The 27,284-nt window shown below is 45.5% G+C and overlaps 1 protein-coding gene across 1 annotated transcript in view; it reads right to left on the bottom strand.

Annotated features, from left to right (window-relative positions):
* Nucleotides 1–13,914: 13,914 nt before the first annotated feature.
* Nucleotides 13,915–27,284, bottom strand: part of kcnma1a (potassium large conductance calcium-activated channel, subfamily M, alpha member 1a) — a 1,078,085-nt gene continuing 1,064,715 nt past the window's right edge. The window contains exon 30 of the mRNA XM_072491599.1: nt 13,915–14,425. Coding sequence (XP_072347700.1) covers nt 14,419–14,425 — 7 coding nt within the window. The 3' untranslated portion in view covers nt 13,915–14,418. The remainder of the gene's footprint in view (nt 14,426–27,284) is intronic.

The raw sequence follows: 27,284 nt of genomic DNA, 5'->3' as shown, positions 1-27,284 counted from the left end.
AGCCCAAGGGGGTTCGATACAATCCCCCCCCCCCTTCAGTTCACTATAGCCGAAAGGTCTTCCACTGCGACCTTCCCCCATTGCACACCTGCCGCTGCTGCCCCAAAACTTTAGTGTGACCCGCTCTCTGCCATACTCCAGGGAAATTTTGGTGATGGATTAGGTCCAGCTCCGAGAAATTATCCACATCGGTGATGGCCATTTTAATCAGTGGACTTCATGGACTTTCCAATGTCCAAGCTTTTATATTTTGAATGCAACCATGGGGTATTTGGAATCATGGCTGTGAATCAGCCCCTACACGGCTGTTGGCATTTGCAGCCACACTTGTCACAGAGGGAAGAAAGAGTTTGCAAGATTACTAATTTTTGCATTTTAATTTCAATTTCTCCTTTCTATCTCATTCCCGTCTGATGAAGACTTCAAAGCAATTGGCAAGAAGAGAGCATTTGAATTTTAAAAATAGCCTCTCCTTCTGCATTTATGCCACACACATGTATAATACTAGAAACAGTTTCAAATTGGTTTGGATTCATTCTGTTAAAGCAGCCTTGAGTCTACAACTCCAAAGTCACCATGCATATCCCAGGCATGCACTTTAGATAATTAATTATTTCACACCATGTTAGTTTGTACTCAGGGCCTAATGACATTGCAGTATAGCCATTTTGTTCAAATCCAGTTAAGAATAACTGAAATACTTGTAGGCCCTTATCTCCCAGTAACAACTGCTCTTTGCATTAATTTTTAAAACATGGAGATCTGTTGTTGCAACATTTTAACATGCTATTCATATGTGTGAATTACTGGGTGCGATTTAACTAAATGGGAACAAAGTCCCAATAGCGAGTGCATTTAGCCGTGTGTTTCCTGGCACTCGCAGCCGAGGCTGCACATAGCCCCATTTTCTACATTGGCAGTGACAACTGGTACTCTGGCAGTGGCACCTGGGCACCTTGACAGTGGCAGGCTGGAACCCAGGTGGCAGTGCCAGGGTGCAGACTGGCAGTGCCAGGGTACCACTGTGCCCAAAGGGCATGCACCTGGGGGCCTCCAATTCCCTGGGAGACTCACAAGTGCTGTTCCATCTGGTCCTCATTGCTTGCTTAACCGAGCTCTTCGAGGCAAAGGGGATAGGTCACAATGCCTCGGGTTTCTCAGGGAACTGTATATTAGAGTGAGAATAGCTGTCATGCTCTAATATGCAGATTTACCAAAAATGATCCTTTCCACAATAAGAGGGAACGTCTCACAAGTTTGCTTTAGATCTCGCGGAGCATTGCGAGCTGGGTAGATCCGGGAGTGGGGTCTCCCGGTTTCAAACGGCCACGTGGCGCTGTGGCGCGCTGCTTTTCAGGCACAGCGTGGCTGTTCGATCGGCCTATTTTTAGCACCAGGTCTGTAGCAGTGAAATTCCCAATGCCACCTGTACAATAAATATTTCTATTAGATGTGATTTCCTTTCAGGATTTGTCACTGGACATCCTTAACGTCGTGATAGAGATTCAGTAAGTGCTAAATGACTGGTGGGTACATAGCAACAAAAATGCCAAACAAAATCTCGCTAATGCTTTTACTATGATTGCGCACGGTTATCACATTATACGCATTTTCCCAGCTGCGGTAAATGTACAATATTTTGAGGGCTGGCTACACTTTAATAGAAATGAATGAATTGTTGATTTAAACAAAAAGGGTTACACAGGAACCGGTTAGTGGCTATATGAGTCAATGAAATGTCAGATAAATGATATTAGAATATTCAAACATAATTTACTATTCTGATTTATATCCGGTTCACCAAGTACCCGCTCAGCACTGGCTAATAAAACCGGCAGTAGCAGTGCCATGCTGGAGCTGGACAGTAAAGGGTGCATTTACCGATTCACTTTCCCACTGTAACTGTCAGTCCCTATCTCCCACAGTCCTCAATGACTCCGTCTGGTGATGAGGATCTCAGTACTTGGACAACCCCAGGCAGGATCCTGAGCCCTATTGCTCCTTTGCACATAATGAATTGATATTCAGAGGCATTACCCCCATTAGCTCAATTTTGGGCTGTTTAGATCAGTGTACTCTGCATCCAAATCAAATTTAGTCAAAAAACCATGAGTTGTCACTTCTGGACAAATTGCCTGTTTGTGAACATATGCAATTCATAAACTACAGAAGGTGTATTTATTTGATGACCTGTGCGAAACAAACAAAATTGGAAGGGATTTGCAACAGAATTCAGAACATCATTGTAAATCTGAATTAGAACTGGTTGAGCAGAGAGCTGAATAGATTTCCCACCAGTTTAGTACTTATCCTAATTTATATCTGAAGGTAGTTGATATGATCCCTTTGAAATCTTAGGTAGGTTATTGGTGTTGCTTATAAAATAATTCATTCTCGGAACTTGGTGTTGCTTCATAGATGACATTAATTGCTCTGCCCTTGCTACCCGGGGAAGGTTAACGTTGTGGATATTCTTCCTGAATCACCGTTATCAGTTTGATTCAGTCGCGAGGCTCCCAGCCTCATCAGAGGACAGCTGTGGAATCAGATAAAGGACAGATCAGTAAGAGTTCAGTTTCACTTCCTTAATGGACTTTGTGAAACTGATTGGGTTCCAATCCTACCCCCGCCACCTCACCCCAGAATCTTCCCTCTCCTTCATATCCACCATAGTTCCTACACCCTCTGCAATCTCTCCCCTATACCTCACCCTCCCACTATCTCTCCTTACCCCCTAACATCTCTCCTCACTCCCCAACATCTCGCTTCCCACACTACCAAACATGCCCCTCACCATCTCTTCATCACCCCACCACCACCTCTTTCCCTTGCCAATCATCTCATCACCCTCTCCTCCTTCCCCAAACCCCTGCCCTCTCATCCCCCTCACCCTACCTCCTTCCACCCACTGTCTCCCCTCCACTCTGACCATCTTTCCTCCCCACCCCATCCTTATCACCTACCTCCAACCATCTCTCCTCCCTATCCCTGTCATCTGTCCTTTTTTTTAATCGCTTATTGTCACAAGTAGGCTTCAATGTATTACTGTGAAAAGCCCCTAGTCGCCACATTCCGGTGCCTGTTCTGGGAGGCTGGTACGGAAACCCAACCCCACAACATTTCTCCTCCCCACCCCAGCATCTCTCCTCCCCATCATCTCCCCTCACCACTCTCTACTCCCCTCATCTCTTATCCCCACTCCACAACATCTGTCCTACCCCCACCCACCATCTCTCTTCTCAACCCCCCACCATCTCTCCTCACAGCCCCCACACACCATCTCTTCAGACCACCCCAACGTGTCTCTTTCCCCCCCCCCCCCCCACCACCATAATCTCTCCTTACCACACTCACCCCTCCACCAGCTCCCCTCACCACCCCTTGCTCCCCCCCCCCCAATCCCCCAATCCCAGCTAATTCAGAACAGAAGGCACCCTTCAGATCAAAATAAATGTGGAATACTATATCTGGCTTCATGTGTTGGTAATTTAGGTTAAGAGGCCTGATAGTTCTAGGCCTGTTTGTTTTAAATCTGATTAACTAATTTATCTAATCTTTTGAACAGGAGAATATGAATTAATATTACTCAACCTGTATTGAATACTCATCATTTTGGAACTGTAACTCAATTGAATCATCAACTGTTCCATTAGAGAGCTTCAAAGAATAATTTACCAGAAAGATTGCTGTGGACATCTGATTCATGCACCTTAATATCACAGTTCTGTGACAAATTTCTTTACAGACCTCCAATGTTTTGTGACTCAACTTTGAAATCCATGTCTTCGTTTTTAACTCCTTCATGGTTTCATCTATCCCTACCTCTGTATTCTCCTTCAGCACTCCATCCCTCTCCTCCAGTCAATCTGCTATTGCTTGGGCATCTTCCTTCACTCTGTAAAATCCCACCTCCTAAATATCCGTGCCTCCCCTGCTTTGAAGGATTCCTTGCAACCAATTTCAACTACAATTTTGATCACCATATTTTTGCTTTGCTAATGTCTGTTTCTTAAGTTGCATTTGAATGATTCAAATTAAGAACATTCTCTCTGTTAATAGTGCTTAAAGAAATGGGAAATTTAATTTGTAGTTCAATCAAAAATATTGGCAATCTGGGGAAAAAGGACATGGGATCATTTTGGTTTATTATCTTACATTAATGTAAAAATTAACAGATTGGTGAGTTATTTCTGAAACTGTAGTAACTCTTCCTTTTTTTAAAAAAAGATACTTTATTCCAAAAATCTTCAACATAATAACACAATCTTAACATCCACCAGAGTATACAGTTTGTACATTTTTCCCCCATTAACCACGCCCCCCCCCCACCTCCCCCGAAGACAAACAGTTCCTCAAATACGGTACCTCGAAGCCCTCCTCCAACCCCCGAAGGGCAAATTTGATTTTGTCCAACCTGAGAAACCTGTACAGATCCCCCAGTCAGGCCGTAACCCCCGGCGACATGGCCGACCTTCAATTCAAAAGTAGCTGTCGCCGGGCAATCAAAGAGGCGAAGGCCACAACATCGGCCCCCTCCCCCTCCAGCAGCTCCGGCACCTCTGACACCCCGAAGATTGTCACCATTGGGTCTGGCTTCATCGCAAACCCTACAATCCTCGATAAGCTCCCAAACACTGCCTCCCAAAAGTTCTCCAACTCCTCACACCCCCAGAACATATGGGCACGGTTTGCCTGCCCCCTCTCACACCCGTCTGCTACCCCTAGAAAAACCCACTCATCCAGGCCCGAGTCATCTGGAGCCTGTGCACCACCTTGAACTTTATCAGACTCATCCTTGCACAGAAGGAGGTGATGTTCACTCGGCGCATCACTTCACACCAAAGTCCCCATCCTTTCCCCCTCCCCAACTCCTCCTCCCATGTCCGCTTGCTCCTTTTCACTAAGGCTGTGCCCTGTTCCCCAACCACCCATCTATATCCCCAACCTACCACCCCCCCCCCCCCCTTCATCCGGGAGCAAAATTTTCTCCAAAAGCGTATACTCCGGCACCTGAGGGAACGAAGGCAGCTCCTTGCGCCCTACCAATGTCAGGTGCAGCGCAGCTGACCTTTTGAGGTCCCCTTAACCTCCTCCACAAACCTCGTCAAATTTCACCTGAGCATCGTGGCCCACTCACGTGTTACCTGAATCCTCGGGTACCGGAACCGCTCCCTTGCCACCTTAATGGCAGTGCCCTCAGTTGCACCCCCCTCTGACCTGCTGCATTCACTGGGGGCACCTCTACATTCAATTTATAATCCGAAAAGGCCTCAAATCTCTCCAATAAGCCCATAAATCTGCCCATGTTTTGTAGCGGGTCCATCACAATCAGCAACAGGTCATCACCAAAGATCAATACCCGGTGCTCCACCCCCCCCCCCCGCTTCAATCCCCCGCCACGCAGCCAAGGCCCAAAGTGCCATTGCCAAGGGCTCAATCAGCAACAGGAACAGTAACGGAGACAGTGGCCTCTCCTGCCCTGTACACCTATGCAACCCAAAATACCACGAGTTTGTCTCATTCATTCACACACTTGCCCTGGGGGACGCATATGGCAACTGAACCCACGCCATAAACCTCGGGCCCAACCCAAACCTCCCCAGGATTTCAAACAAGTGCCTCCACTCTACCCGGTCAAAGGCACTTGCCGCCTCCTTGGATGGGTTCATAATTACGTTTCACAACCTCCTAACGTTGCTAGAGAGCTGCCTCCCCTTCACAGACCCCGATGGATCCTCTGGGACCACCTCCGGTAACCCCCCCCCCTCCAACCTTCGCATCAATACCTTTGCCAGGACTTTCACATCCGTATTCAGCAGTGATATGGGCCTATAAGACCCACACTCCAATGGATCCCTCCCCATTTTTGGGATCAGTGAAACGGACTCCTGCGCTAGCATAGCCAGAAACTCCCCCTTCCCCACCCCATGCCCAAAAGGTGTGGGGGCCAACTTAGTCTCGAACTGGTTATAAAATTCAGCTGGGAAGCCATCCGGCCCACAACAACTCCTCTATTGCCTGCATCTTCCCCTTCTCCAATACGGGAGGTCCAGCCCATCTAAACATCTACCCCCACAACCACCCACCCCCCCCCCCCCCCCCACCCCGGGCTCGGCCCTATACAGCTCCTCGTAAAAGGCCTTGAACACGTAATTTATCCTATCCAGATCCGACACCATGTTTCCCCTTCGCCTTCACCAGAAGAATTTTCCTCATCGCCACAGCTGCTGGGCCAGCATGTGACTCGCCTTCTCCCCACACTCATACTGCACCTCCCATGCCCTCCGCAGCTGACCCACCACACTTCCTGTTGTCAATCGGTCAAACTGCCCAGCAACCTCTCTTTCCGCCAACAACTTCTTTGTTGGGGCCACAGGGTACCTCCTATCAACCTCAACTACCTCATCCAACAGTCACTAATGCTCCTCCCTCTCCATCCCATCCTTATGGGCCTCGAACAAAATAATTCCCCCCTCCCCAGACCACTGCCTTTAAGGCCTCCCAAAACGTGGCTGCTGATACCTCCCCATTCTGATTAAGCTCAACGTGTATCTTAACCATCACTACGACCTTCCCACAGAATTCCTTGTCGGCCAAAAGCCCCAAATCCATCCTTCACCCAGGCCTCTGTGCCTGACCCGAACAAAGTCTCACATCAAGATTGTGTGGGTTGTGGTCCAAAATGATTATTCCCCCATATCCCACACCTTCCATCCCATCAGAACCATTCAGCTCACCACACAAAAGTCAATCCGGGAATATATCCTCTAAACATGTGAGAAGAAGGAATACTCCCAAACCTCCATGGATCAACATCCTCATCCTCTCCCTCAACCCTCCCAGCTCTTGTGCCATTCTCAACCTCCCCATCAACTTTGGACTCGACCTATCCATCCTCGGCTCCAATACACAATTAAAATAGGGACGACGTGGTGGCACAGTGGTTAGCACTGCTACCTCACAGTTCCAAGGTTCAATTCCAGCCTTGGGTGACTGTCTGTGCGGAGTTTGCATTTTCTCTCTGGGTTTCCTCCGGGTGCTCCGGTTTGCTCCCACAATCCAAAGGTGTGCAGGTTAGGTGGATTGGCCATGCTGAATTGCCCCTTAGGGTCAGAAGGTTTAGGTGGGTTATGGGGATAGGGTGGAAGTGTGGGTCTAAGTAGGGTGCTCTTTTCAAGGGTCGGTGTAGACTCGATTGGCTGAATGGCCTTCTTCAGTACTGTAGAGATTCTATGAAAACTCCCCCCATAATCAGCTACTGAGAGTCCAAATCTAAAAACCTCTTCATTAAGTCATTTTCATCCTAATTAAGTGCGCACAAATTCACCAACACCACCGGAGTCCCCACTAGCACCCCACTCACTATCACAATCCTCCCGGGTCCCTCTCCTCCCTAGCCCCCGTAAACCCTGTTTTCCTGTTCAACAGTATGGCGACAACCCTCAATTTCGAGTCAAACCCCGAGTGCAATTACCCGGGACCCCTTAACTGGCCCATTTAGCACCCCCCCCCCCCAGAATCCATCACCTTTAGGCTCCGTATCCCCATCCCCACTCTGAATCGGGACCACCCAAGAGGACCGTCCATGACCAAACCTACCCTCTATAACTGCCATGTCGCCTTCCCCCCTCCTCCCACACTGGCTAACCACCGCAGACCCCCCCATTTCATTTCCGTTCACTAACATTTCTTGCTAGTGTGGCGACTCCCACCTGAAGGCCTTAACCCAAATACCCACCATCCCCACCCCCTCTATCCATTCCATAAACACCCTCCGTTACTTCTCTCCAGACCTACTGCCCGGCCCTTATCCCCTGCTCCACGTACACAACACGAGAAACATCCCACAACGACCCCTCATGCACTGCACAGAGCATAACCAACAAAGATCAATACAATTAAACACTATACCCCCAATCCTGAAAGCCCCCCTCTGAAAAAAACAGCAATTTACCTTCAATACAAAATTACTAAAAAAGTGAGGTGCAACCACCCCCATAACAACCTTTCCCAATCGACAAACAGAAACATAATAAAATTCAACTGAGACAGTACTTCCACCCGCAATTCCCCCTTTAGCCACCCCCCCATCTTATGTTACTTAATAAAGTCATTCGCCTCCACTGGTGTCTCAAAGTAATATGCCCGGCCCTCAAGTGACCCAAAGTCTAGCCTGGTACAGCACCCCAAACCGAATCTGGCACTGGTACAACACTGCCTTGGCCTTGTTGGACTCCACTCGTCTCTTGGCCAGCTCTGCACTGATGTCCTGATAAATCCAAATTTGGTTTTCTTCCCAATCGCAATCCCGCTGCGCCATGGCCCACCTCAGAATCTTTTATTTGTTCTGGAACATGTGCTTACGCAATCACCGCCCGCGGCGGCTCCCTCGCTCTTGGCCACTGCCTCAGGAACCTATGGACCCGATCCACCTCTGGGACCTTGTCCAGCACCTTCTCATCCACGAACCTGGACAGCATCGTCGCCACATAGCGCGTTCCACTTGTTCCCTTCACTCCCTCCGGCAGGCCCACGATCCCCAGATTTTTCTGCCTGGACCTGTTTTCCTGGTCCTCTACCTTTGCTTGCAGCGTCTTACACATGTTCCCCCAGGATCGTCATCACCGCTTTCACCGTCACAATCCGGCCACCCTGGTCAGACACCATCTTCTCCTCCTGGATCGTCACCCCCTGCACCTTCAGGCTCTTCCCCCACCCCCTCCCCACCCTTTCCAAAGTCCCGTGAAGACATAAGAACATAAGAACTAGGAACAGGAGTAGGCCATCTGGCCCCTCGAGCCTGCTCCGCCATTTAATGAGATCATGGCTGATCTTTGTGGACTCAGCTCCACTCTCCGGCCCGTACACCATATCCCCGAATCCCTTTATTCTTTAGAAAGGTATCTATCTTTTTCTTAAAAATGTTTAAAGAAGGAGCCGCAACTGCTTCACTGGGCAAGGAATTCCAGAGATTCACAACCCTTTGGGTGAAGAAGTTCCTCCTACACTCCGTCCTAAATCTACTTCCCCTTATTTTGAGGCTATGCCCCCTAGTTCTGCTTTGCCCGAACAGTGGAAACAACCTGCCCGCATCTATCCTATCTATTCCCTTCATAATTTTATATGTTTCAATAAGATCCCCCCGCATCCTTCTAAACTCCAATGAGTACAGTCCCAGTCTACTCAACCTCTCGTCATAATCTAATCCCCTCAACTCTGGGATCAACCTAGTGAATCTCCTCTGCACTCCCCCCAGTGCCAATATGTCCTTTCTCAGGTAAGGAGACCAAAACTGAACATAATACTCCAGATGCGGCCTCACCAACACCCTATACAATTGCAGCATAACCTCCTTAGTCTTGAACTCCATCCCTCTAGCAATGAAAGACAAAACTCGATTAGCCTTCTTCATCACCTGTTGCACCTGCACACCAACTTTTTGCGACTCGTGCACCAGCACACCCAGGTCCCTCCGCACAGCAGCATGTTTTAACATCTTACCGTTTAAATAATAATCCATTCTGCTGTTATTCCTCCCAAAATGGAAAGCCTCACACTTGGCAACATTGAATTCCATCTGCCAGACCCTAGCCCATTCACCTAACCTATCCAAATCCTTCTGCAGACTTCCGGTATCCTCTGCACTTTTTGCTTTACCACTCATCTTAGTGTCGTCTGCAAACTTTGACACATTGCACTTGGTCCCCAACTCCAAATCGTCTATGTAAATTGTGAACAACTGCGGGCCCAACACTGATCCTTGAGGGACCCCACTAGTTACACGTTGCCAACCAGAGAAACACCCATTTATCCCCACTCTCTGCTTTCTGTTAGTTAACCAATCCTCTACCCATGCTACCACTTTACCCTCAATGCCATGCATCTTTAGTTTATGCAGCAACCTTTTGTGGGGCACCTTGTCAAAAGCTTTCTGGAAATCCAGATATACCACATCCATTGGCTCCCCGTTATCTACTGCACTGGTAACGTCCTCAAAAAATTCTACCAAATTAGTCAGACACGACCAACCCTTTGTGAGCCCATGCTGCGTCTGCCCAATGGGACAATTTCCCTCCAGGTGCCCCGCTATTTCCTCCTTAATGATAGATTCCAGCATTTTCCCTAAAACCGAAGTTAAGCTTACCGGCCTATAATTAGCCGCTTTCTGACGACCTCCTTTTTTAAACAGTGGTGTCACGTTTGCTACTTTCCAATCCTCTGGGACCACCCCAGAGTCTAGTGAATTTTGATAAATTATCACTAGTGCGTTTACAATTTCCCTAGCCATCTCTTTTAACACTCTGGGATGCATCCCATCAGGGCCAGGAGACTTGTCTACATTTAGCCCCATTAGCTTGCCCAATACTGCCTGCTTAGTGATTACAATCATCTCGAGGTCCTCACCTATCATATCTTTATTTCCATCAGTCACTGGCATGTTATTTGTGTCCTCCACTGTGAAGACTGACCCAAAAAACCTGTTCAGCTCCTCAGCCATTTCCCCGTCTCCTATTATTAAATCTCCCTTCTCATCTTCCAAAGGACCAATATTTACCTTAGCCACTCTTTTTTGTCTTATATATTTGTAGAAGCTTTTACTATCTGCTTTTATGTTCTGAGCCAGTTTACTTTCATAGTCTACCTTACTCTTCTTTATAGCTTTTTTAGTAGCTTTCTGTTGTCCCCTAAAGACTTCCCAGTCCTCTAGTCTCCCACTAATTTTTGCCACTTTGTATGTTTTTTCCTTCAATTTGATACTCTCCCTCACCTCCTTAGATATCCACGGTCGATTTTTCCCCTTTCTACCGTCTTTCCTTTTTGTCGGTATGAACCTTTCCTGAACACTGTGAAAGATCGCTCGGAAGGTTCTCAACTGCTTCACCATGAAGTCTTTGCTCCCAGTCTACCTTAGCTAGTTCTTCTCTCATCCCATTGTAATCGCCTTTGTTTAAGCACAAAACACTAGTGTTTGATTTTACCTTGTCATCCTCCAACTGTATTTTAAATTCCACCATATTGTGGTTGCTCCTTCCAAGAGGATTCCAAGAGACGTGATACTGCCCCCTTAATCGCCTTTGACCAGTCACTCTGCATTTCTTTACGTTGCTGCCAAGATTCATCCTTAATGAATCTCATCAACTGTTCCATTGGCAGTTTTGCAGTCCATGACATCCCTTCCAATTTTGCAGTTGATGTTGTGTCACGGGTCTCCAACATTTTAACCAGGGCTCTCACTGTCTTCTGTCGAGTTTCGTAATCCGCAAACATTTAAAAAATTTTTTTTAGAGTATCCAATTCTTTTTTTCCAATTAAGGGGCAATTTAGCGTGACCAATTCACCTACCCTGCACATCTTTGGGTTGTGGAGGTGAGACCCATGCAGACACGGGGAGAATGTGCAAACTCCACACAGACAGTGACCCGGGGCTGGGATCTAACCTGTGTCCTTGGCACCGTGAGGCAGCAGTGCTGCCCTTGGTAACCCACTAACAAGCCCATCCTGAGAAAACTAATCTCCCTCTACTCTCCGCACATTTCCGCAGAAATTCCCCAAAATTAGGATAGAAGGGGTCAAAACTAACAGCTTCAAGCAGGACCCACTTGTGTGCGACCATTCACTCCATGGCCGCCAGCAGAAGTCCGTAGTAACTCTTCTTTAATGCTATAGTTACCAATTTATGAAGCCAGGATCTAGAAACAGTCAGTCAATGGTGCTTATGTACTTGAACCAATATAAAATACAATGATCAGGTGAATTGTAAAGCTATAATTTAACGTAGTTATGAATGATTTTTCACTAGAGGTTCATATATAATGTCATTAAATTCTGCTAATTAGTTGATCAATTTCCCACCCCAGTTTTACTGTCCTTTCCAAAGTTCTACAGGAATTGAAATAAAACGTGACACCAGCTCAAATAGTGAAATTGTAACATTTCTCAGTTGCTGCCTCATTCTGCCTTCCTTCTCCCACTTCCCTTATTCAGTGAGCTATTTTAAAGAGCTAGTCATTCTCTCTATCATCACACTGACAAGTACACAAATAAAAACAAAACCATTGACCTTAAGAGGGACATTGTATTTATAGAAAGGTGCTTGACAACTCTTGATTTTGTATCTGGGTGAAAAAGAGGTATGAATCGTAAGTGGCCCAATGATTGTGTTTTGACAGGATTTATGTAATTCTGTTATGTGTTTGTCAAACAATTCTGTGAAAACTCTATTCCCCCTTAATGCCAGTTAGTGGAGAACATTGAACATGCTTTGTCTCTTAGCTGATAGCCCTGACAATAGACAGGTTTGTTTATAGTGAGGAACCCCATATTGCCTTTGTGCAAGATCCATTCAGGATTTGCATAGAATATACTGGGCGCGATTTAATTAAGTGGGAACAAAGTCCCACAGCAAACGCGTTTACCCGTGTATTTTTTGTCCCTCGCAGGGCCGAGAAACACATCACTCGGATTGGTTAGGGAGCCTCAGCAGGGAAGGTACGACTGAGGCCGCACATACCCAATCCCTGGAGCCCCCGATGCGACCCCCCCTCTCCCCTCCCCAAAGCACAATGAGGGCATCGCCGGACCCCGCCCACACCACCACCCACACCACCCGCATAGGGCAGCAACCCCCCGGCCCGATCGCCACCGTGCAAAAAATTACAGCTTGGTACCCTGGCAGTGCCCCTGCCAGCTAGCAATGCCACCTGGGAACAATGGCAGTGCAAAGCTGAAGCCCAGGTGGCACTGACAACGGTAGCACAGTGGTTGGCACAGTTGCTTCACAGCTCCAGGGTCCCAGATTCGATTCCCGGCTTGGATCACTGTCTGTGCAGAGTCTGCACGTTCTCCCTGTGTCTGCATGGGTTTCCTCCGGGTGCTCCGGTTTCCTCCCACAGTCCAAAGATGTGCAGGTTAGGTGGATTAGCCATGATAAATTGCCCTTAGTGTTCAAAAAGGTTGGATGGGGTTACTGGGTTACGGGGAGGGTGGAGGTGTGGGCTTGGGTAGGGTGCTCTTTCCAAGAGCCGGTGCAGACTCGATGGGCCGAATGTCGTCCTTCTGCACTGTAAAATCTATGATTCTAAGATCTCATGAGGCATTGTGAGCTGGGTAGAACCAGGCAGCGGGATCTCCGGTTCGTATCGGCCACGCTGTGCCGCGGCCCCCTGAAAATCACAGTCCGCCTCCGAATTAGGCTTTTATTAGAGCTGAAACGGCTCTGCTGCAACCATCCTGCCTCAAGAAAAATGGCCCAGCTGGGAAACGTGTTGGGATGGAGACGCAAACCCATCTGTTTTTAAATCCCACCCTTGACAGTGGATGAAAATCCAGCCCCAGCTGTTTTTCACTCAGTGTGGACAAGTTCACATGAACAGCTTTTGATGTTTAGACATGTTTCCCACCCTTGCCCCCATGCAGAATGTGGTCCCATGAAAGGCAAACATAATGTGGGACTGCATTGAAATGCCAGCCTAGTTTAAGCCCTGCAATCTTGGCATTCGGTTCCACCCAACCTTCTGATTCAGCCAAGGAACCAAGGTGACATTTAGATGGGGTCTGCTTATATCATTCAATTGGTAAGGTTGCGGCTATGTATCTTAGAACACAAAGTTGCATTGTCTGGATTGTGCTTCCTTGATTAAAACTCAAGTGAAGAACTGCATTTTTCCAACATCTTGGTGTTTATGGGCAACATAAAGTCAGTAATATTCCCTTTGTGGCAAAAGTTTAGCGCATCTGGCTGTGCCCTGCTCAATGTGAGTGAGCTGAAGTTGGCTTAATGATTCCCTAAAGCCCACAAGTTACTATAACTGTTGGAAAAGAACATTAAAACAACATTTTTTGGATGAAATAACCGCACAGTTCAAACAATGTGCAATATCTTCAGAATTTCCATTCAGGCACATTAAAAAAAAATTAGGAATAAAACTTTAATTTTTAGATTGTTTACCCACGCAATTATAGGCTTAAAGATAAAATATCTGCCACATCTTCATCCTCTCACTCTGACACTTCAAACATCTATTTCGTACTTTTTATACAGTTCCATCATAATCTGTCAGCAGTTACTGGTGAAAGAGACATTCAATATGATAAAACTGAGTATCATGCATGTATGAACGAACAAACTAATGAATGGATAAAATAGTGAAAGCTTTACAGCTTGGAAGGCATTTAACCATGCTACTGTTCCATTTATCATCTTAATTTTTTTAGTGCTGTTCATTTTATCTGACTGGTTAACATCACACTGACATACACAGATATTGGAACATTTGTTGGAGCATCTGAAGCTTGCAGTTGACAGTACAGTGAAAGAGTTGTGTGCTTTCTTCTGTTGATAGATTGAGCGCAACCAGGCCTTGAATGTGTAGCAACATTGTGGAATCGAAAGCACTGGGGAAACCCTGATCCTCTGTGTCAGTTCCTGAAATTAGATGCGAGACATTAGCAATCCTAAATTTGCATGATTCGGAAATCTGCCCAGATTCAAAGAAAGCCCATCACAATGTGTTCACATTCATTCATCAGTCAGCTGTCAGCTTTCCAAAGTACTTTTCTTTTTGCAGGCATTGTTTATAACTTTTCATTGTTCGAGCGTAAATGTGAAAACTACATATCAAAGTCATCCCAGTTATGGTAGTCCCCTACTCTCCCAGGGGTGTTGGCTTTTTTGTTAAGGTAGGCTATGGGCCAAAGGCTGGGAAGTGGGATTAGTGTGGATTATTAGAGTAGTTTTTGTTTGTCGGTGCAGGCTTGATGGGCCGAAGGGCCTCTTCACTCTATGATTCTATGTAGCGGTTTCTTGGCTCTCGCAACCAAGCAGTCGTTGTTCATGCATGAGTCTAGGCGGCAAGTATTTGAGGTTTGGCTGGCATATCAATGTCCTGTTGATATGCTGCTTACACTTTATTAATTTGTGTCTCCTGATTATAAAGTGACAAATCACTTTGAATGTAAGAATGCAGAATTAAAATATTGGATGACAGTAATTTTCCACAACCTATTCGTCAGTGCTTGTTTATGATGAATGTACGGTTCTCGCTAACTGCAACTTGCATTTATATCGTGCTTTTAACACGGACGAATGTTCCAAAGCTCCTCACAGGGCTGGTGCCAAATAAAATCTGACACTGAGCTGAGCAAGGAGATACTAGGACAAAGGGAGAGGTTTTAACGAGTGGCTTTAAAAAGAGGAGGCAAAGAGTTTTTGGGAGAGAATTCCAGAGCTGAGGGTTCTCAACAATTGAAGGCACGGCCACCAATGGTAGGGCAAAGGAAACTAGAAATGTACAAGGTGCCAGGATTGAAGACATGCTGATTTATCAGCAGGCTGAAGGGCTGGAGGAGGCTGTGCATTGAAATGTACCTTGAAATTTACCATCTATTCACAAGAAAATACTAGCTAGAACAAAGCCTTGAGAAACTCCCATTGTTCTCCTGCTAGGCTAAACTTTCTTTTACTAAAACATTGTCAGAAATTATTAGAAGTAAACTGAAACTATCCATTTATAAAGTTACAGGTAGAATACTTAGTCAAATCTGTGTCGCTTATTAATTCACATGGAATACCTCATCTGCTTCATTTGTTGCTCATTAATAAACATTCACCCCCTCTGCCACTGAAGCACAGTGGCAGCAGTGTGTACCATCTACAAGATGCACTGCAAGAACTTAGACAGCGTGCAAAACTTGTCCAAAGCTTCTTTGACAGCACCTTCTAAACCCACGACCACTACCATCCACAAGGACAAGGGCAGCAGAAACACAACACCGACTCACCACCTGCGAGTTCCCCTACAAGCCACTCATGATCTTGACTTGGAACTATGTCACCGTTCCTTCACCATCACTGGGTCAGAATCTTGGAACTCCCTCCCTAATAGCACTGTGGCAGATTGGGCACATCAACATGGAGGCGCCCTAACTGGCTTGCATAGAATACAGAAAATAAAGACTCTCAACGTCAACAGGGGCACTGGAGTGGAGGGGAAAGTCCTCTGCAGATTCAAACACGGTCGCAATTGCAGCCTTTTATCCACTTGACCTTGTCATTGGGGCTTGAAGCTACCCTGCACATGTTTGGGTTGTGGGGGGTGAGCCCCAGCAGACACGGGGAGAATGTGCAAACTCCACACGGACAGTGACCCGGGGCCGGGATGGGACCCAGGTCAGCGGTGCCATGAGGCAGCAGTGCTAACCACTGCCACCGACATGCCGCCCTCGGGAGCATGGAGTTTCCTGCTCCAATCGCCGATGTCCCAAGCAGATTGCCACCAATGCGGCAAGGCGCTATTCTGCCAACGGGGATGTTTTAATGCAAAACTCCTTAATTAAGGTGTCAACTGACCAAATTGGCTGCCTCCCTCCATGGAGCGGACAGCTGGTCCTGTTACCAACCAGATCCTGGGCAAGTCCCCCAGAGGCAAAAATGTGTTTGAACCTCTTCAGAATGAGCACGTAATTGAGACTGGCACTCTGGTACAATGCTCTATAAACAAAGGAAGACCAATTATTATCTGAATGGATGTAAATTGAGAGAGATGAGTACTCAGCGAGACCTTGGTGTCCTCATACATTAACCGCTAAAAGTAAGCGTGCAGGTACTGCAGGTAGTAAAGAAGGCATATAGTATTTTTAAAAAATAAATTTAGAGTACCCAATTATTTTTTTTCCCCAATTAAAGGGCAATTTAGCGTGGCCAATCCACCTAACCTGCACATCTTTGGGTTGTGGGGGTGAAACACACACAGACACGAGGAGAATGCGCAAACTCCACACGGACAGTGACCCAGGGCCGAGATTCGAACCCGGGTCCTGAGTGCCGTAGGCAGCAGTGCTAACCACTGTGCCAAGTGCTGCCCTCAAGAAGGCAAATAGTATGTTGGCCTTCATAGCGAAAGGATTTGAGTATAGGAATAGAGATGTTATACTGCAATTGTACAGGGCATTGGTGAGGCCACACCTGGAGTATTGTGTGCAGTTTTGCTGCCCTTATCTGAGGAAGGATGTTCTTGCTATGGAGGGAGTGCAGCGAAGGTTTACCAGGCTGATTCCTGGGATGGCGGGACTGTCATATGAGGAGAGACTAAGTCGGTTAGATCATATTCATTGGAGTTTAGAAGAGTGAGAGGGGATAGAAACTTATAAAATTCTAACAGGATTAGACAAGATAGATTCAGAAAGAATGTTTCCAATAGTGGGATGTCCAGAACTAGGGGTCATAGTTTGAGAATAAGTGGTAAACCTTTTAGGACTGAGATGAGGAGAAATGTATTCACCCAGAGAGTGGTGAATCTTGCAATTCACTAGCACAGCAAGTAATTGAGGCCAAAATGTTGTGCGATTTCAAGAAGAAATTAGATATAGCTCTCGGGTCTAAAGGGACAAGCGATTTGGGGGGAAGGCAGGATCAGGATATTGAACGGGATGATCAGCCAGGATCACAATGAATGGCAGAGCAGGCTCGAAGGGCTGAATGGCCTCCTCCTGCTTCTGTTTTCTGTGTATGTTTCTATGTATTTTACATGGCACATTAAATTGTCTCCTTTGGTGTTTCAGATGGATGTCAAAGATCTCATGACACTGTAAGCAGTTAAGATGTGGAACTTGCTTGGATGCAAATAAGGGGAAGCTGGATAGGCACATGAGAGAGAAAGGAATAGAAGGACATGTTGATGGGTTTCAATAAACGTGGTTTGGAGGAGGTTTGTGTGGTGCATAAGATGGACCTCTTGAGTTGAATGGAATGTTTCTGTCCTGCAAATACTTGCTCTTAAGCAACATTCCTCCCTCTACAAACTCAGTTAAAACCAGATTAACTAATCATTGTTCTCAATACTATGTGCACATTTGCCTACAAAATAAAGTTACTGTAGCTCACAACATGTGCAATGCTGCTGAGACCTTCCCGAAGGACATGATTAAGTGTTGCATAAATGCAAGTAAAAGTGGCCAATCTCTTGACTGAAATTAACTGATCCTTGTCAAATTTGATAGTCTTGGCAGCCCTTAAACTTGATCTAATTAAAATTAATCTCTCATAAGTTTACTTTTGTTCACTTGGAGGAATTTATGAAAAGTAGAACAACATGCTGCTGGCAGCTTGTCCCAAGAAAAATCTGTGTGAGATTAAATTGTTTTTGATATGTTATTTCACATGTTTTTTGAATCAAAATTGAATGAATAAAATGTGGTAATCTTTTGTTGCAAAAATGTCTGATTTCATGATTCATATGTTTTAGAAGCATAACTTTTAGTGGGGATTGAAGTTTTTAACTGTACAATAATGGAAGCACCAATGGTAGGAGGCTGGTAAACTGACCTGAAGTCATTGCCATTCACAGGATGATCCAGGTTTATTTAAAAGAGGTCAGAGGTGGAAGTGTGAAAACACTAAACAATGAGCTAACACTGCCAAGACTCTTGGTGGAGGTGAGATTTCTACAGTCTCCATAAGGGCTTTGAATTATCTGGGTCCCAGATGAAAGAGTGGTTTGAAAGCAATGGCGAAGCAAGGGAAAATCATGGAGTATCCGTATACTTTTCAAATCAAAAGATAGGTTTAAAATTAGAGGCAATTGGTTTAAATTTCTATTTGGAGCATCTCAGGCATGCATTATTACTATGGAACTAGGTTAGGCAGAGGGGCACCCTTTTGTTTTGGATTTACCTGTGAGTTATCTCATAGGAACTCTTAAATGTCCAGAAAACAACTATGAGAAGCAAAGAGGTAATTTGCCAGAAGCTATAGAACTGAGCAAAGGGCTAGCAGAAATTAAGGGTATTTCTGAGTTGGAATTACTAAGCAGAGTACAGTATAAGTATTTATGAAATATAGTGGTAAGATGCTGGCTTTGTTTAACTCTTGTACGATAAAATGTTCTGCTGAAAAATGAAATTATGTGGATTAGTTTGTTTCAGTTAATAACTGGGCGTTTTAATTTTTTTTCAAGCTAAATGGTTTCTCGCGAAATCAGAACAACGTTTTGGTGGCGATATCTGCTTAATGAGAGAAAATGTTTCCTATTCAGTGGTGTTGACATCACCCTCAGAATGATGAGTTCCTGGTTGGGCGAGATTCTCTGGCCTCTCCGTGGAGTGTTTCTCGGCTGTGCAAGGTGGCCTGCCAGTGGCGCAATTTTCTGGTCTTGCCGCTGTCAATGGGATTTCCCATTGGATCCACCCCACACCGCTGGAAAACCCATGGTGGGTGTGCGCTGTCGGCGGAACAGGAAGATTCCGTTGGTGTGAACAGCTGGAAGATCCCGCCCATTATCTTTAATGAAATCATTCAACAACTAAAAATATCAAAATCACAGAACAATTGGCAATGATAGGCAAACTGTCTACTGGTCAGCTCATGATTCAGAAACATGACTTCTCATTAATGCACATGATGGGTGGCACGGTAGCACAATGGTTAGCACTGTTGCTGCACAGCCCCAGGGTCCCTGATTCGATTCCCGCTTGGGTCACAGTCTATGCGAAGTCTGCAAATTCTCCCCGTGTCTGCGTGAGTGTTCCTCCAGGTGCTCTGGTTTCCTCCCACAAGTAACAAAAGACATGCTTTTAGGTAATTTGGACATTCTGAATTCTCCCTCTATTCACCCGAACAGGCGCCGGAATGTGACGACTAGGGGCTTTTCGCAGTAACTTCATTGCAGTGTTAATGTAAGCCTACTTGTGACAATAATAAAGATTATTAGATTATATTATTACATAGGCAGAAATAGAGACAACACTAGGTGCAGACTGACCAAACAACCATATTGTGTGTTGTGGCAGCCATTTGATTGAGTTTATTGGTTAAGAATAAAATGGCCGATGGACATTTTTAGTATAGTTGTAATCTGTCTAAAAATGTCCTCTTCAGTTAGATATAAAGTTGTTGAAATTGATTTATTTTCTGCAGGATAAGGAGAATACCATAATGAAAAAAACACAGGTAAATTATCTTTTCAAGTTCTATCTATATAAAAATATGTACACATACATATATCAATCTTGGTTTGCAATATTGAATTGGTGCAGACTCTAGGAACAGGAATACTGAAACAGCTGCATTTGTAACAGTTACATCTTAATCGTAGAAGTCAACTGTCTTGTCAACTCACTGCTGACATCAAATGGATTGAAAATGACATTAAAAAAGTTGTACGGCATGGCCTGCCCTGTTACTTTTAAAACTGGCTCCTGGAGGTAGTCTCAGATTTCTTGCCTAAATCTGAATTTATTCACTTCACTCCAAATTACACTGCTCTGTACTGACATCACTCAAACTGTGCCAGATCTGACCTAGATGTAGGCTTGATGATTTAGTTTGCTCAATGCAGTTTCTGGACAAATTCTCATATTTGTAATTGGAGGCATCATGTCGAAGAATTGTTCCCAGGTTTAAAACTGACCCTTATCTGCTTCGATTGTGTATTATGCAGGTTTATCACTGGCAACTCTAATATTATGCATTTTTCTATTGTTAAAGAGAAACCTAGTTACTATAGAAACATTGTTAAATCCGCTTTGCAACAGTTATTTGCTATATAAGGGGAAGGGTTAGCTCAGTTGGAAGGGTAGCTGGTTCGTGATGTGGAGCGACGCCAACAGCGTGGGTTCAATTCCCGTACCGGTTGAAGTTATTCATGAAGGCCCCACCTTCTCAACCGTGCCCCCTACCTGAGGTTAAATCACCACCAGTCAGCTCTCAGAGGGAGCAGCCTTTGGTCTTCTGGGGCTGGTTGGGGGGGGGGGGGGGGGCAGACTTCCATTTTTTTTACATTTACTGCATCATAATTTTGGGTGCTTTGAAAAATATTGTATTCTGTTAAATTATGTTTTCTAAGGGTAGACCCACATTTCGACAATGTGCAGTAATTCACGTGAGAAAATGCATTAAGTATGAAGTTGGTCAGGAGATTCGGACTAACGGAGATTTCAGTCCTTTGGAAAAATGACTTTGGTCAGGGGTTAATGCTACTTGAAGAGTTTTATCGAAAGGGTTCACTCCATTGCATCAAAAATAGTTCTCCTTGATTGACAGCCTGTCAGGCATAATGCGATAGGAGAGTAAAAATGTGTCATGCAACCATGTGTCAAAAGTAGTGTGCTTGTGATGATGGTGATCATTCTAATAGTCCCCTGTGGTATGTACATCCTACACATATTCAGAAATCCTTCATCTGCAACTGCAAGTTATATCCACACTGTTTACAGCAACTATGCCCCCAGTACTTTAAATACATTCCCAATTGTTGGCCAATGAAGCTGAATTTCAGTGTGACTGAAAAATATGTCAGTGCAGCTTAGATTTAAATTCAATGTCGATTTCCCCCATTAAAAGTTTTATTCGGCCTTTTTGTCATTTCAATTCAAATGCAAACAGCCTTCGTGAGATGGTGCTTATTTTGTATTATTTTCACCGCAGGTTATAAGCTCTACTTTCTCCTCCGTACTGATCTCTTACACAGTGTCCTCTAGCTGTGGGGTTGGAGAGTCAACTGCCGTCTGCTATTCCAGCTGGACCAGAAGAAACCTTTGATTTCCCCAGATGAAGCGTTTCTCTTCTGCCATAAACCCATTCATCAGCATAACCACAAAGTGAAGAATCTCACTTCAGTAAGTTAAGATTTTCCAATTCTTATTTCTTTTTACATCTGAAACTTGATGAGGTGACTATGATAGGGAGAGGAGGAAATTGAAATTAGGGTGGCATGTTCACACAGTGGTTAGCACTGTTGCTTCACAGCTCCAGGGTCCCAGGTTCGATTCCCGGCTTGGGTCACTGTCTGTGCTGAGTCTGTACATTCTCCCCGTGTCTGCGTGGGTTTCCTCCGGGTGCTCTGGTTTCCTCCCACAAGTGCCGAAAGACGTGCGTGTTAGGTGAATTGGACATTCTGAATTTTCCCTCTGTGCACCCGAACAGGCGCCTGAATGTGGTGACTAGGGGCTTTTCACAGTAACTTCATTGCAGTGTTAATGTAAGCCTACTTGTGACAATAATAAAGATTATTAGTATTAATTGGAATGGCTCTGTTTCAGGGATTAAACACAATTCAACATTTTATGTTGGTTTAAGAAAATGGCAACACTATTATGGTATTATGTAATCATGGACATAATTTCATAGTTACTGGCAGTTCTATGAAAACGTGTCCAATTGCCCAATCTTCTCACAATCGTAACATGTTGCAACACGGCCATTTGACCTATCATGGTGATTGTCTCCATTTGACCAATCTCATTCAATTCCATTCTCCTCCATGCTTTCAGTTAAAGATTTTTAAATAACTAAGACCATTCTAAAGGAATTTGCTGATACTGCTTCAGCATTAACTTGTAGCCAAGAATTCCATGTGCCGACCACCCTTTTGTGCACAGCTTTTTAAAAAAATTTCCCTTCTAATTTTTGGGGTGATTATTTGGGCAGGTATTAGGATGCCAAATGTTAGCACACACAAGGAATGCAGTTTTTTCATCAAAAGTGTGTTGGCCTCAGATTCCTCGTAGCACATAATTCCAGCATTTACCCTGTGACTGCCCAATCTGCCATATTTTATGGAGGTCAGTGGGAGGGCATTTAACTTGCCTGAGGCAGATGGACACGCGCACTATTGTGGTACATATCCATCACCTGCTCGGCCCATGGGAATCTAACTCTTGTCTGCCTTTGAGGGGGGTGGAGAGAAGTGGAGAGCATTTGTACATCACACTCAATTTAAACTCCTCACACCTGTCTGAGGAATTAATCGCAATTTTGTATCAATGTGACAGTTTAACCAACTGGAGGTTGGTCTCCATCATCTCACTTGACATATTAATCTCCAGAGACTCGTTGAGTCTCAACTGACCAGTAATTAGTGCTCCCAACCTTCAACAATATCTGCCATGGAGGGGCCCGTCTGTCAGAAAAGTGCTGGCCCAGTGGTTAGCTCTGCTGCCTCACAGCGCCAGGGACCCAGGTTCAATTCCGGCCTTGGGTGACTGTCTGTATGGAATTTACACTTTCTTCCCATGTCTGTGTGGGTTTCCTCCGGGATCTCTGGTTTCCTTCCACAATCCAAAGATGTACTGGCTAGGTGGATTGGCCATGATAAAATTTCCCCAGAGATGTACAGGTGAGGTGGGGTTACGGGGCTAGGGCGGGGAAGTAGGCCCGGGTAGGCTGCTCTTTCAGTGGGTTGTGCAGACTCAATAGGCCAAATGACCTCCTTCTGCATTGTAGGGATTCTATGAGCCCCTGCTGTTTTCTGATAGATTCCACCGATCTATTACTGGAATTATGACCAGCAGAACACCTAGGTTTTCAGAGGAATTGGGCAGGATTTTGTTGGTGGTATACCACTGCCGATGGCAGACAGCAGTGTACATCATTTCTGCTTTCTTGCTTTTTGCTGGTTCCCACATAACTACCAGTAACATTGAGAGCCAGTGGCGTGCAGATGAGATGTGTGTGATTCTGTGATGGGAATCCCACTGTCAGCCTAAAATGTTGTAGCTATGGTTGGGCTATAAAAGGGCCTCCTGTTCAAACATCAGGATTATCGGGCCAAAACCTGCCTGCCCATCTCTACTGCCATTAACGGAAGATTTTCTGAGAGCACAAAGGTTTTTTAAAATTTAAATTCCACTTACAAATAATTCACTTGACATTGTTTTCACTTTATTCGTGTGTGCATCGTTGTTATTTGCTGACACTTAGCTTAGTCAGAAAGCTAAATGTACTGGCCCACACATTGTGGTTAGTATGCATTGATGGTTATAGGGAAGATAGGGACATTTCCCTCATTGTAGAAAGAAGAACATTATGATTTTGTTGTTCACTCTTTATTGAATGTTCACGTTGATGTCCAGTGTTGCACTCACCACTCTGTGGAACATGGTTGAACTTAAAGGCTCCGCTGGTGCCCCTTTTAGATATTGTAAAGGATGTTGTTCAAGACCACTCTCAGCAGGGAAAACTTAAATGTTGTCGGTGAACTCAAAAACGTGTAAAGACTCCCAGTGAATACTGAGATGGATGTTCATTTGTACAGTACTGACATTGCCCCTTAGGCCTCTCATTTATTTCCTTGATTGACTGTCCCCATACCCAGGAAGCCAGCCCTTCACTTTCATGCCCCAATATCCCAACCCCACCCTCATGGACCCCATTTCACCCACCACTGAGTCACCTTGCCGGTTCCGAGTCTCCATGCAAGCTGCCATTTTCCTGCTCTCCTTTGTGCCACAAAGTTCAACCCGGAAAGCCGTTGACCTCAGACGCGGCGACGCAAAGCCAACTAGTGCATGACATCTATTAAAAAAGCAATGTGAACCGGGTGTGATGAGATCTTGTGAGCCGCTGACTTTATCTTGCAGGTAGGAGTTTGTTTTAAAGGTTTTACGTCAGTAAGTATTCATGGAATGCAAATGTATTCTATGTAACATGCAGGTTCATCGGCAGTTAGCAAAGCAAATGCAATGTTAACATTCATGTCGAGAGGGCTAGAATACAAGACCAGGGATGTACTTCTGAGGCTATATAAGGCTCTGGTCAGACCCCATTTGGAGTATTGTGAGCAGTTTTGTGCCCCGTATCTAAGGAAGGATGTGCTGGCCTTTGAAAGCGTCCAGAGAAGGTTCACAAGAATGATCCCTGGAATTAAGAGCTTGTTGTATGAGGAATGGTTGAGGACTCTGGGTCTGTACTTGGAGTTTAGAAGGATGAGGGGGAATCTTATTGAAACTTACAGGATAGTGCGAGGCCTGGATAGAGTGGACGTGGAGAGAATGTTTCCACTTGTAGGAAAAACTAGAACCAGAGGACACCATCTCAGACGAAAGGGACGATCTTATTAAACAGAGATGAGGAGGAATTTCTTCAGCCAGAGGGTGATGAATCTGTGGAACACTTTGCCGCTGAAGGCTGTGGAGGCCAAATTTCTGAGTGTCTTTAAAACAGAGATAGATAGGTTTTTGATCAATAAGTGGATCAGGGGTTATGGCGAGAAGTCAGGAGAATGGGGATGAGAAAAATATCAGCCATGATTGAATGGCGGAGCAGATGCGATGGGCCGACTGGCCTAACTCTACTCCTGTCTTCTGGTCTTATTACAATTACAAAGCTGCCACAGGCTGGCGTGAGCCCCAACACGCTGCAAACACGCTGCTGACTTTATCTCTGTACCTCAACCAGCTGTCAGGAAATTAAAATTTAACACCCTGCCTAATTCAGTCACCTCACAATCCATATTTCTCACTTGTACAGGCCCCATAAATTACCCGCCTTGGTGTTCTCAGAGATTTCTCATCATGGTGTTGGACAATGTTACAGCAGGAATGCGATCTTTGGCAGGTAGGAAGTTAACTGCAATGCAATTATAAACTTATTTGTTAAGACATCATAACAATGGAGGGAGGACCATTTATGTAGTGAAAAAGATACCGAGGTTTAAGTCTTACCACAGTCCAATGAACAAACTCAACAGCATTAAAAGGTGCTTTAATCTCTCACGCCGCTGAGGACCTGGGTTTGATCCCGGCCCTGGGTCACTGTCTGCCTACAATTACTACCTGCAAGACAAAGTCAGCGGCACACAAGATCTCATTACCCCCGGTTCACAGTGCTTTTTTAATAGTTGTCATGCACCAGTTGGCTTTGTGCCACCGTGCCTGAGGTCAGCGGCTTTCCGGGTTGAACCCTGTGGCACAAAGAAGGAGAGCAAGAAAATGGAAGCTTGCATGGAGACTCGGAACCAGCAAGGGTGACTCAGTGGTGGGTGAAATGGGGTCCATGGGAGGGCAGAGGGTGGGGTTGGGATATTGAGGCGTGAAGGGGAAGGGCTGGCTTCAAGGGAAGAAAATGAGGGGCCTGAGGGGTAATGTCAGTACTGTCCGTGTGGAGTTTGCACATTCTCACCAAGTCTACGTGGGTCTCACCCAAAGATGTGCAGGGTAGGTGGATTGGCCACAATAAAGTGCCACTTAATTGGACAAATAATATTGAAAACAAAGGTAATTTAGAAGTTACATCTTCTCCTGAATGTTCCCGAACATCTCTTTGCTGCTGTTGGTTTCCTTCCCTCTGTAGCTGCTCCATATTGAGACTGCTTCGATAGTGTAATTCCATAGGATGCAGCAGTCCGTGATGATATTGGAGACTGGCTGAACCACATTGAAGGATCTACCCAGCTGCTTGAATCTCTGTTCAGCATGGTGTGTTTGGTGATGGCATGCTGAACACATGTCTTCTTTGGCGATCACTCGCTAAGGAGTATGATTTTATACCTCGGAAACTCTGTGTTACTGGCCATGGGTTCTGTGGGTTCTTGCATGGGCTGAAGAGCCCGATCCTAGAGTTGCATCTTCCATCGCACACTTGGCAGGTGTTTCCAGCAGGTGGGATTGGTCCTTGGACTCTAGATCGCTGGTATTCCTTTCTCAGGCTCCTTTTCTGGACCTCCTCTTGCTGTCGGGTGTCCTGGAAGAATTGTGCCCCTTCATTCAGGAGGTTCCTCCAAGTAGGTCCCTTCTGAGCAAGGGTCTCCCAGGCTTTGATGCCCATGTTGCATTTTTTGAGGTAAGCCCAGGGTGCCTTTGAAGCACTTTCTTTGTCCTCTTCTTGCTTGGAAGCCTTCCTTGAGATGGGCAAAGAAGATTTGCTTTGGAAGTCAGGACTCTGACATCCTAAGCACATGTCCAGCCCAGCGGAGATGGTTTTGGATGGTCATGACCTCGACACTGGTGCACTTGGTTCCTTCAAGAACATTGATGTTAGTACGCCTGTCCTCCCAGCTGATGTGGAGATTGCCTCTCAGACAGCATTGATGGTACCTCGCCAGGGCCTTGAGATGGAGTCTGTACTTAGTCCAAGTTTCTGAGTCATACAGAGAGTTGGAAGGATGGCCACCTTGTACACTAGGATCTTGGTGTCAGCACGGATTTTGCAGTTGTCAAAGACTCTTATTCTTAGGTGTCTGAAGAAGGCACTCGTGAATTGGATACAATGTTGGATTTCTGCATCGCTGTCAGCCTTAGAGGTATGGGAAATGTTCCACATTTGTGAGGGTTCCTCCATTGATCTTGATGGAGAGGGAGACAGGATCTTTCCCGGGGGCCGGGGGGGGGGGGGGGGGCTGGTAAAGGACTTGAGTCTTTTTGAGATTGAGGCTAAGACCGATTTTTCAGTATGTTTCTGTGAAGGTGTTAAGAATGGCTTGGAGATTCTCTTCTGAGAGAGTGGATGTCATCTGCATACTGAAGCTCCATGAACAATGCCAGTCTCGTTCGCTTCTTGGATTTCAACCAGT

The sequence above is a fragment of the Scyliorhinus torazame genome, chromosome 28, assembly GCF_047496885.1.
Source record: "Scyliorhinus torazame isolate Kashiwa2021f chromosome 28, sScyTor2.1, whole genome shotgun sequence".
NCBI lineage: Eukaryota > Metazoa > Chordata > Chondrichthyes > Carcharhiniformes > Scyliorhinidae > Scyliorhinus > Scyliorhinus torazame.
Note: the sequence above shows the minus strand (reverse complement) of the source record. Positions and strands in the feature narration are given on the sequence as shown.